This window comes from Hemicordylus capensis, chromosome 2 (assembly GCF_027244095.1).
Source record: "Hemicordylus capensis ecotype Gifberg chromosome 2, rHemCap1.1.pri, whole genome shotgun sequence".
Lineage (NCBI taxonomy): Eukaryota > Metazoa > Chordata > Lepidosauria > Squamata > Cordylidae > Hemicordylus > Hemicordylus capensis.
In genome coordinates, this window is record NC_069658.1 from 331,172,224 (window position 1) to 331,184,243 (window position 12,020).

At 45.7% G+C, this 12,020-nt stretch overlaps 1 protein-coding gene across 5 annotated transcripts in view; it reads left to right on the forward strand.

Moving 5' to 3' along the window:
* UIMC1 (ubiquitin interaction motif containing 1) overlaps window positions 1-12,020 on the forward strand; it is an 85,171-nt gene that overhangs the window by 48,505 nt on the left and 24,646 nt on the right. For all 5 annotated transcript variants that reach the window (XM_053292811.1, XM_053292812.1, XM_053292808.1 and 2 more), the window contains exons 4-8: window positions 40-164; window positions 523-1,650; window positions 6,583-6,647; window positions 10,298-10,386; window positions 11,818-11,897. In XM_053292811.1, the coding sequence (XP_053148786.1) occupies window positions 40-164; window positions 523-1,650; window positions 6,583-6,647; window positions 10,298-10,386; window positions 11,818-11,897 (1,487 nt within the window). The remainder of the gene's footprint in view (window positions 1-39; window positions 165-522; window positions 1,651-6,582; window positions 6,648-10,297; window positions 10,387-11,817; window positions 11,898-12,020) is intronic.

Genomic DNA, 12,020 nt, shown 5'->3' on the forward strand with positions numbered 1-12,020 from the left:
CATGTTGTGTTAAGCTTTTCTTTTTTTTGCTCTCTCCAGAGATGACGGAAGATGAGCAGTTTGCCCTGGCTCTGCAAATGAGTGAGCAAGAAGCCAGGCATCTGAACTCGCAAGAGGAGGAGGAAGAAGAATTGCTGAGAAAGGCCATTGCAGAGAGCCTCGGTGTGAGTGGGGCAATTGTCGCCTTGGAAGTGCCTGCTTATGTCCCTTTGTTTGCAAAAGCCACATTTCTCATGCAGGCCTTTATTAAGTTCCACCTGGACTTCTACCCAGTCTCGTGCAAGGCATAAATAGATTGGATAAGGTGGAAGTTGCAACAATACATTTGTTAATCTTTATCATGCAAAGGACTTATTGGGGGCTGATGGCTACTTTCACGTTGAGCTATCTTTTTGTAGCTGTGTGTAGAAATGTCCATGTATGTCTTCTATTCTGCAGAATAGCAGTCAGTCTGAGTTAATATTTAGGAATGTACATTTGGGAAGGCAACTCACTTACGTGTATGTTTCCCTCCCCCGCTAGAGTTGCCAGCCTTCTGGTTCTTCTGCTGCAGCGGCCATGCCTCTTGTTGCCCAGGCACCAGCATCTCCAGTGGAAAGCCACGCAGCTGAGCAAGAGGCTTCTGAGCTCCTTGCTGCTCCGCTGCCTTGCTCGGAGTCGCCTTGCTCGGAGTGCAGCTCGCTCTCGCTCAGAAACGAAGCTGATGAGAATGGACAGACAGATGTTGCCAAGAGGCCCCTTGTAGTCCTGACGAGGTTAAGCCAGGAGATAGTTGAAAGCTCGCTAGTCTCTAGCATAATTGTATCTCCAGGGAAAAGTCCGACTTTAGCAAGGTCAAATGAAAACCCTTCCTCACCAGCAGGGAGTGATTCTAGTGACACACCACCCAGTTTAGAGGAGGAGAACCCAATTACCTTAAGTCCTACTTTCCCCCAAAGGCCTCTGGGAGCTTGGCCACTGGCACCTCACAGACTATTTGCCAGAGAGTGCGGCCAACAAAAACCAACAGGCAAAAACATAGACCAGCTTCCCCCAAATTACTCAGAAGCAGACCCTCCTGAGGGTTGCTCAAAAACCCACAAGAAAGTGCCTCAGCAGCACAGCGTTTTGGACCATTCCAGTAATCCAGGTGCTGAGCTGGGACAGCAGTTGGAGCATGGCAAGGAGCCTGTGCAAAGGCCTGGCATGTTAGAAAACACCCCACCGCTTTGCACCCTTCCTATGGCAGATGAATGCAAGCAAGAAGAGGACCATGGCACAGTGCACTACTACTGGGGTGTTCCATTCTGCCCTAAAGGGGTGGATCCCAACAAATACACCCAAGTCATCTTGTGCCAGCTTGAGGTTTACCAGAAAAGCCTGAAACAGGCTCAGAGGCAGCTCCTCCAGAAGAAGAGGTTTGGGGAGCCAGTCGTTCCAGCTCTGTGTACTTTGAGGCGAAGTGAACGTGGGAAAGGGGAGGAGGCCTTTAGGGGATGTGATGATGCAGATGAGCAAGAAGGAGGAGATGCAGATGAGAAAAAAGAACCCGAGAGCGTAGCCTGGCTTCTGGCCCCAACAAATAAGGAGCCTCACAAAAATCCAGAACAGAACATGGCAGAAGGGGGAAACTCGGACCATGAAGATGAGCCAGCCAGTAGCTCCTGTCAGGTAAACTTGTTCCTCTGTCCTTGTCTGTCTGGTGAATTCTGAATGGAGTCTATAGTCCTCTTGTTTTGGGTTGAGGATTTGGTCTACACAGCAGATTAGCCCACAAGGAAGGTCATTGCTTTTATTGATCTGAATATGTATAGTTGTAGGTTTTCTAAGGAATAGTGGATTGCTTGCAAAATTCTAGGATCTGGCAGTTAGCGGTTAAAGAGTTTAGATGTCCATCTAGTTCCCAAACTGCGAGAAATGTTGCTTTTTCTGTCAAGATAGGTCTTAGGAAATATCTAGCAGCGTATCTGACTGGGTATAGAGGACCCAAACACTGTCAGCATTTCTAAAGAAATCAGCTTTTGATAGTTATATGAACACATTGACTATGAAGACGGCAGTGCGGCTTCAAACTATATATTGACAAAGAATTTCAGTGTAGAGAACCATCACCTTGCTGCTGCTGATCAGTGGTGTTAGCTTTGCTTACAGTAATGCCTCGTTTGGTGTGCCTTGCCTGTTCTCTGTCTTACAAGAGTCCTTTGAGGTCCATGTGCAACTAGAGATAGAAAAGTGCTCTGGAGCCTAGTTTGTAAAAGCAATATTTTCAGCTGAAAACTTGCACTATTCTGTACTAAATGCGAGAGTGTTTATTTTCCTGCTGCTTTTGTCTTTTGAAGAATGTGACATACACACAACCTCTCATGTGTCTTTTCCATGTTTCCTGGCCAGTAGCAGGGGTGTAGCAAAGTTGGAGTGGCCCCTGGGACAAAACGTGAAGATGGCCCCCTGCCCCCCCCCGCATCCCCCCTTATTTTTCAGAGAGGTACAAGAGGGGGAAAGAGAGAAAGAGAGAGCAAGCTGTCACCCAGCTGGTGAGGGGTGGGAGCAGGGACTTTTGTCCCTCGTGTTCAATTATAGTTATGCCCCTGGCCAGTAATACAGTTTCTATTTTGGAGGGTACCTAGACAGCACTGATGATTTTTATGTGTCCCTTTTCCTTTGAGTCCCTATGCTGTTAGACAGGGCATGAGATGTGACAGGGTTAACTTGCTAGTTGTTTTGGCAAGCATGGGCTCCAAATAACCTGTTCTTGTGTGTTTTGCTTTGTTTCTGAACATGCCATTTTGTCTCCTGCCTGGTGACCACTAGGTGTCAGTCTTGGTCTCAGTTCAAGAGCTAGAGGCAGCTTTCGGTCATTGCTGTTGTTTAAACAGATTGCTAGTCAGATGAAGTATTTATTGCTGCTGTATTTTAGGTTTGTGTCAGCCTTTTCCAACCCTCATTTTTCATAATGACTTCGCTGCTAGATCATTGTATAACTTTATCTTCTCTCTGACTGAAGCTCAACCTTGTTGTTACTATTTTCAAGTGTATTTGATTGTTTACCCTGGTGATGGAAAGATACTTAACTTGTTTTGTGATATTTATATTCTGTCTTGTAATATTGAACACTCTGAGGAAAAACTGTCATGTCTGCATTTTCGTTTAGAAGCAAAAGTGCAGTGCAGCCTGTGCTCTGGGTCTCTCAGTCTTGGATCCAAAGAGGCTATATTTAAACACACCTTAAAGGTGACCTGCAGAGGAGAGAGTGTTGGACTTGAGCCCTATTTTTGCTCCTCTATGATGGATGGAGATGACCGGAGTGGTTTTGTGTCAAAGCTATTTTTTTTAATCTACTGGCCTCTGTTGTTAGAAACGCAGGCCTCATTTAACCTGGAAGATGTTGTGGCAGGTGAAATGCTGATGAAAATCTAGGAAACCTAAAAGAGCTAGACAGCTGCTGAGAGGAGAATCTTGTTGTAGCACCTGTTTCATGCTGATCCCCAGTGAATTCCTGCAGTAAGGAGCATTTTAACCCGAGATTCGGCATCCCTTCTACGACTTCCTTGAGGAATGCAGGCTTCTAGTGTACATGTCTTAAGCAGTCTTCCAGCAAAAACAGGGAGTAATAGACTTGACATTTAAAATGGCTCTAGGACTCTAAGAAACAAATGGGGTTGTTGGGGCAAACTGAAAACACAATTAAAATGTAAAAAGCTTGAGTTCCAGCTCATAAATATACACTAAAGCACTCGAAGGTATAGCAGAGAAGCAGAGGCAGGGGCTTCAGCCGAGTCTGACAATATGCTTTGCGGCAGGTGATTCTTAACACCCTTTCCCTTTCTTCCGCCATGTAATGGAACATGGAGCTGATGGCAGGTAATTCAAAGGCTGCTTCCCCATGTTTTAAGCCTCATTTGAGCACTACATTTTTCTTTGCCATAATTACCCACTAGCGTTCTTTGTCACGGTTTCAGCACCCTTTGTGTTGACAGTCGTGGAAGCTGTAAAGTATTTAAGGTGCCAGTGTGTCTGTCCAAGCTGTTCAGACCAGGCTGCTGCTGCCGCCGCCTCCTCCCCACCGCCATGCACACACCCCTCCCAGACCACTTGTTGCTACTGGAGGACAGTGGGACCAGTTCTCGCCCAGGGTATTAAATCTGTAACATGCCTCTCCTGGCAGTGTGAGCTGCCGGCAATCCTGCTTGACTGCTTCCATCCCCCACCCCCAGCATCTGCTGAATTACAAAGCTGTTAATTACGGCAGTAACTACAGTTTCCTTTAGGTCTTCCTCCCTAGTGGTTCCACGCTCAGTTCCCTTACAGTGAGATGCTGCTGAAACAGTTAACATGCTTTTGCTGTCCTTTCAAGCTCCACTCCCCGCTGTTGTTCAGGAAGGGGCACATGCCTCCATCGTCTAGTTAGATGAACACGTTTAAAGGATATTTTTGTTGTCCAGTATTGGTTAAAACTAGGTGTTATGGGAGATGTGAGGCTCCTTCTGAAACTCCTGCAGTCTCATTTCTCAGGCTCCTTCTCTCCTGTTATGTCTAAGGGCACTCCACTCATGATGTAACATCATCATGGTGCAAGTTTCCTTGGCCCTTCTCCACTTCATTGGCTGCTGCTTGGGGATGGGAATAGGGCAGCTTGCAACACCCCGATGTCATGTCACCCACTGAATGTCCCTAGATAGGGCGAGAACAGGACGTTGAACTTCTGATTTTAGTAGCTTCTGTTTTCAAATCCCACCTCGTGCCATCATGTCTTGTTCTGATCTTCAGCTGTGTGCCAGGTATATGGTTAGTGGTGAATAATATGGTGTGCCTTATGGCCAAGACAGCATACCTGTTTTCAAGTCTTTATGGACAGATTTGAAAAGTCCTAATACTTCCTGAACAAATGGCTTAGCTATCCACTTTAGGACTGAGCTGTATGATTTTAGGTGGGGTATTCTGTACAGCAGTGATATAGGAAGATGCTGAAAGGCATAATCTCATACTGTGCAGGAGGAGGCAATGGTAAACCCCTCCTGTATTTTACCAAAGACAACCACAGGGCTCTATGGTCACCAGGAGTCGACGTCGACTGGATGGCACACTTTACCTTTATTATTCTGTAAGTTGTAATTTGGTGTCTCAGTTGTTCCTTATTGAGATGTTTCTCCTTTCTTTTGAGGCATCAGAAGTGCAACTAGAAAATGGCGTATTGGACAGGTGAACTGAGGCAATAACACTTAGCATAGTTCCTCAGCATGGGGACGTTGGCTTCAGGAATATGTCTTGCTTGCATTAATACAGTATAGCAGATGGCTGTTCTTGGGGCCAGATGAAGAGTCTCTCAGTACAGACTCACCCATATAACTCTGAGGGTTTTGCTCTTTCTGGCCACATGCTTGAACTGGATGGGGTTTTTTTTACTCTGCTAATTATACATTTTAGGATACTTTAAAAATTTAGGGGTTTGATTACTTAGTGACCCCTTGGGCTTTTTGAGCTTGTAGCGATTTACTTGAATACTACAGTGTTGTTGGCTCTTTAAGAACTCTGATCCACTTTGGGAAGATAAAGAGGTTGCCAGAGCTTTGGTAATCCATTGCAAGTGGCACACTTCCTCACCTAAGACAGGCTGCATTGGTGGCATCACTATCATGTTTTTGTTGGTTTAAATTGCTTTATGAGTAGAAGAGAGAGACACAGAAATAGATGGGATATTCTCCCATCTCCAAATGGGTGTCCAAAAGACACCTCCAAATGCTTTTCTCTCCTGTACCAAGAAGCAGGCATGTCAGTGAGCAGAAACAGATGAGGTTCATTTGTTTGTTTACCTAAGGGGGAGACAACACCTGGACCTATTTAAAGAAAGACAGGGAGGAGTCTCAAATTCAAAGAGCTGTTTCAGTTGCAAATTTTGTAGTAAAATACACTTGCACACCAGCCCCACAGTTAGCACATTACTTAATTGCTGGGTGACTTCCATCAACACCTAACGGTAATCCACTTCCCAATATTCAGTTGGCCGGTTTACACATAACGTGTTCAGTACTAAACTCTGAGTTCTCAGAATATATTTGGAGATTGTTCTTCCTCCTCATGTTCCAGCAGAGGACAATGTAGCAACAAGAAACGTCTTTTTGCTTTTCAGTGTGCTACTTTCTCAGCTTTGGCTTCCACAAGATTTTTGTTTACGAATTTGAACCCTTCAAGCTTAATGGTTTTAGGGGCTGAGCTTCCTTACAATTCTCATCACTACCTTCAGTTCCTGATTCCCACAGCACAGTGTATTTTGTTTGCTTCACTTCTTTGCTTGTGGCACACTGCGGTCTTCCAGACAGTGTGCCGTGACATGGGTTGGAACAATGACCCTACTTTGATCTACCCAAGTAAGTTGATCTCGATGGCCCTGTGTTTTCTTGCAACTTCTATGATTCTGTGACTAAATGACCTTCAAGCCCTTTTAGTTGAACTGTTATAGAGCTCACTGATTTTCAATGCACAGGTCACTAAAAGACTTTATGTTGCTGCTGTCCTCCTTTCTGTTCCGTTGAAAGTTCTAGCTTCAAAGAATCAAGCCATCATTAAAAGATGAAATGTTGGTTTGATTGTGTTGTTCCTCCTTAGGCCTCCCAAGTGCTGTTTGCAGAAGATGCACTTGAAGAAGGGGAACCCATGCAGATTACGCAAAGGTGAGTAAATATGTTACAGAGGAGTTAGTCCTGAGAGAGAGAAGGCTGCTGCCGTGACCTAGCCTTTATAGCTGGATGGAGATATTTTGAAACTGTAGCATGGACCTCTTCTCTCTCTATTTGCTGCTGTATATTGCAGGAGTGGGCATTGGGAGCTACCAGTAGCTCTGGGCTTATCTGAAGTAGCTCCCCAGGAGTTTGGGCTTCCCATCCCTTCCAGCCAATACTGCAGTTCTGATTGGCTGGCTGAATGTGGGTGCGGTCACACCATTTTCAATCTCTGTCTGGATTATTCATTCTTTGATTCTATGTCTTTCCTATGACAAAAATGGTGAGGAAACGTGAAAAAAGATCTGAAACAAGGAGTGAAACAGGTATAGTCTGGTGCAGGTTTGTTGTTTTTTTTGTTTTTGTTTTGTTTTGTTAAGAAGGCTGGGAAATTGCAAAATAGGAAAAGATTATCTGCCTTGGATTCAGTGGCTGTCTCTGTGGCTTATCTCTCAGCCACAGTGTTCATCATCTGTAAAACGAACATTAATCGGTTGCCTTTGATCAGATCTTTGGCCATTTGAGGTGTGTTGGTGTTAAAATTCCTTATTCTGTAGATTTTTTAAAATTTACAAACCACCATTATATGATTGGCTCTACCTACCCAGACTGCCATTTTGTGTCTGGCTTCAACACACACACACACACACGCACACACACACACACACTCACTCACTCACTCACTCTCTGCAATCATTTCCCAGAAACCTTACGTTTACCTGCTTCATATAACTATGTTGTGTTGGAGTATAGTAAGTGAGGAGAGGAACTTCATTCTGGTTTACATAGTAGCCAAATGTTGGAGCCATTTCTGACCCTGTATAGGATTTTCTCTCTGAGATCACTGCATATATTATCATCACTCTTACAGTGCCTTTTAATGTATTTTCCAGCAGAGGAGTGTGACCATCATCAGCAATGCATCCATGTCTTCAAAATGTAAAGTGAAAAATGGCCCTTGCAGTAAAGACAAGAAAGTACAGTCCTTGGCCTAAAGAGCGGACTAATCTAATTTGACTTGACACCACAAAGCAGTAGACTGGGGCTTGTGGAAGGGCGGGTTAGAGCAGTAAACTGACATTGCCTTGGCGGGTATGCACACCGCATGGTGGAGCAGTGTTTAAATGTATATAATATATCTATACATTCTTTGAAGAGACAAGAGCAGAAGAGGAGACCAAGACAACGTATCCTAATAGCGGCAGCACGTTTGTCTCCTTGAGAGAGCAAGCAGTGCTCCGGGAAAGGCAATTCAAGCGAGAGCAAATGGCAGGTCTGGTTGGGGAGGGCCCAAACCTTGCCTTTGCTTCAGATGATTAAGGAAAGGAACTGGGATGCAGCTGCCTGCTACTCACATTTTGAGGTCCCTGCTGCCTCCTTTGGCAGAGCACAGCACGGTGACCGTTTCTGGCATGCTCCTTGGGAGGTCTGCCGCCTTCAGGCTTCCCAAAGCAGGAGTGAAGCATGCTGGGGCTGCGATGGCTTGCAGTAGAGATCAGGAAATGAAGGAAACGGTAGGAGATGGTGCAGATAGGGGAAGATGCATGGAGTAATTTGCCAGGAAGGTTTCGATGTTTGCTGTTCAGCCACAAGTCCAGCTGTGAGAAGTTACTTGATTCGTGGGTTAGTTTTCCCAGGTTTTATAATTAAAATGCTCTTAGCACAAATCCACCGGTTTTTCCCTGCCTGGTACCCTCTTTTCTCATTGATCTAATAGCATTTTGGCTGAATGCTCAATGAAGGAGCCAACCGGCTAATGTGATAGCTCTTCCCACCCTGCAGTGGGGCAAGCATTAGTGTGTATATAGTCTAATAAGACTGATGTCAATTTCACCCTTCTGATGACTGTGCTTGGGATGAGGATTCAGTTGTGGATCCCTTTCCTTGCCGTCACAGCTGTCAGGAGGTTCTGGGACTGAGCAGGAGGAGAGAGATGGAGAGACTCCCCCTGTTTTCTGGTTGTCAGATTTCCTCACTAGGGCTTAATATTTCAAGTACTCATTAGCCAGCGCTTGATTGGAAAGGTCCCCCAGCTCCATTCAGGGACAGCAAGCAGCATTGGCGTAAAGCCTCTGTCCTTAAGGTTCCTTCTGTTTCTTCTGTTGCCTGTGGGAAGGCGGGGAAAGCACTCGTCTTGTGGTTATCTTAGGTGTTGTGTCCATTTTTCAAGGCATAAGCAGTGTTGATGAAGTGCAGTCCATTTGCCAAACGGTGGCCCTGGGGTCTTCGCATTGCAGCTGGTGGCTGCCCTCATCAGGTTGCGAGGATCAAGATTGACCATTACATGCTGTGACATCTGATTTCATCAGCCGGCACATCTGCATTAAGATCTGCAGTATTCTCAATTTTGTACACATTAAGGGTAGCCATCTGTCAACTGGCAGTTTGCCAGCAGAGCCCTGTGCTGGGCAGAGCTCAGGCACCCTGGTCAGCGGGCTTCAGATGCTCTTTGATTCTGATGCTGCTGGAGTAATTTGGAAAGCAGCATAAGCTGGAGTTGTCTTCCTCCCCCGCTTTCTGTGGGCCACTCAGCTTTGTTGTTTCCTGCATCGTGCAAAGTACACTAGATTGAGATTTTAATAAATGATTATATGCTTTGTTACTAGGAGATAGTTGGTGTAGCAAGCAATGCAGTTTGACTTCAAATTGATTAGCCCATTTTATAAATGTCATAGCAAATTGTTTCGTGTGAGGCCTTTTGAAGTGAGTCTTGATGGTTTACACCAAGTAAGCTGTGCTCAGCTAAGGCTCATAACAAATGCGTTGAGATGGTTTATTTAGCGAGAGAGTGAGAGAAGTCACTTGTGGTTTCCCATCAGGATTTTCTTATTTATCATAAATCTGTGGTGGCTGTTCCCTACTCTCTGAGGCTCATGGCTGAGTTTAATAAATCTTCTCTTTTGTCAGTGTGGGGATTCGTGTTTCTCAAGTATGTACTTGCATACTTGATCACACCCATTGGAGAGCCACACAGAGCTCTGATGGTGACAGGGCTGATCAGCCAGTGCCTTCCTGTGACGTGGTGAGCTTGTGCTTTGCGAAGAAAATGGCGGCACTAGAAGGTCAAAATGAGAGAAACCAGACACAGTTAAATGCTTCATGCAAGAGATGCTCGGCTTGTGTTGGCAGGACTTTGCTGTAGGGAAGCTTTGAGTTGTGTCAGATTCCTGCTGCTTTAGAGAGCCGTGTGCAGTGATGGAATGGAAAAAAATAGCAGTAAAGGATGGGAGAAAGCAGAGTTCAGTGTCAGGCTGCTCTTCACTCCTTCTTGCTGCAAGGAGTTCCTCACGAAGGATGAGACTGCTCTGTCATCTGCAGTACTCCTCTGACCAAGAACCGAAAACATCAAAGAAGTGTTTGCAGTTCTGAGTAGACATTCTCTTGCATGACACAGCAGCCCTTTCTTCTTCTTCTTTTTGGAAAGCACCTCTAGAGGAGAAGGGCTTCCTCCTCAGTCGCATGGTTTGGGAAGGCCTTTTCAAGCCTGTATTCTCCCTGCATTCTCTCCAGCTTACCCTACCTGGATAACCAGAGCTCCCAAGATTGCATCTGACTTTCAGGGCCCTGCATGTTGTAATATTGCCTTTTGTCTTTTTGAGTAGCATTTCTGCCTTGACCCCCCTGGACAGCAAGAGGAGCCCAGACATTGCCGCAGAGAATAATGCTGAGGAAGAAGTCACCATTTGCCCTGGTATGAGCCTCGATGCAATTTACTTGGTTTTGGGTCAGAAAGGTCACAGCCTTCCCCAGAAGACAAGTCTGTGCTTTTGGGTGGATTTTAAATGGTGAAGTCTCACATTTCTCAAACTGGTGGGTGGGCATCTTGAAGGTGGTATGGTCAGTTGCTTCGGAGAGTCCTACTATTGCCTCCTGACCCAATGCTTTTTGCACGGGCAGCAGAATTGATGACACCCTTGAGAGCCAGTGGGGCTCTTTGCAGTCCCTGTGAGCTTTTTGCTTCTCTGAGATGCCTCCCTTATTGGGGGACCCCCAATGATAAAGTTGGCACGCTGCACTCTTGCTTCCCTTTCCCCTCTATTTGCTTGGCCCCAGACTCCTGGCAAGGATATGGACTACCTGCTGAGAGGCTTTGTTTTGTCCTAGTACCAGTTATAGAAGTGTTTTATGGCAGTTTCTTTCTTAGGGAAGCACACTGGGACCAGATCTCTTGATCTTGTCTTTTGGAAATGGAATGAAATATTCCTTCCTCCCAGTTCTCTGGCAGAGCCAATGAGGTCTCCCCTCTACCTTCTGCAACAAATGTGTTTAATGGAGCTGCAGTATCTATAGCTGTTTGGGCACCAAAATCCAGAGGTGTGAAGCCCAGCTCTGACAGGAGGGTTGCCTAGTTAGAAGCCAGTGTTCTTCGCCTGCTGCTTTTGCTGATGGCATCCGGAATGATGTCTGCTTTTTTCAGTTCAAAGCAAATCAATCATACAGCAATGCTTACAAATCCGTCTGCCTTAAGCATACATTTTCAAAACCACGCGAGGGGAAAAGAATTTTCTTATATTCAGTAAGCAAGAAAATTGTTCAAGGTTAAATTGTTCTCTTCCAGGCCCAATCTTATTTTGAAATTATTTTTCTAAAGCAAGCTCTTTCAGTGTCACATCTGATACAGGAATGGGTTTAATTGTGAGGTTTCCTGCAGGGGACTAGATGAGGTTTTCATTCCTGATAATAACTGAGGGGTGTGTTCTAAGGGGGGAGAGAGAGAGCAGGCATGCTGTATGGTAAAGCCAAGAGGTGTGTTGTCTTCCTCTGGAGTTGGAGAGCTTTGCTCTTTCATGGTGCTGTTCACCAGCAAACACCTACCTAACCCAATGTGTACTGTCTGCATGCCCTATTGATTCCCACTCCCCATTAAGCTGCCGAGTGGCAGTGGCTTTATCCACACACTGCCGCACTATAGCTTTAAACTTCTACTCCAGCGATGTTGTTGCACGTTGTCTGCTAACATTTGTGACAAGTCTAAAAAATGTTTAGAAACTGTGAAGACACTGTAAAGCAAATGGGATAAGTTTTATCAGCTAGTGTGGAATGTTGCTGGGGGCTGGGGGGGGGCGGGCTTGAGAACAGGGAGGGGCCAGGCTGCTGTTAACATGGGAGGCTTCTCTTGCAGAGACCCAGCCGAGTCCATCACAAGCTATCGAGCCCGAGAGCGGAGAAATCCATTCATCCAGCAAAGATGTCTCTCTGCAGGTAAGCAAATCCCTAAGGGATAACAGCCAGTGAAGCGTCTGGAATGCAGAGTCTCGTTTCCTGCCTGTCTTCCAAAATGAGCTGCTGTGCAAACCACACAGCCTGCTAGGAAACATTAGGGCA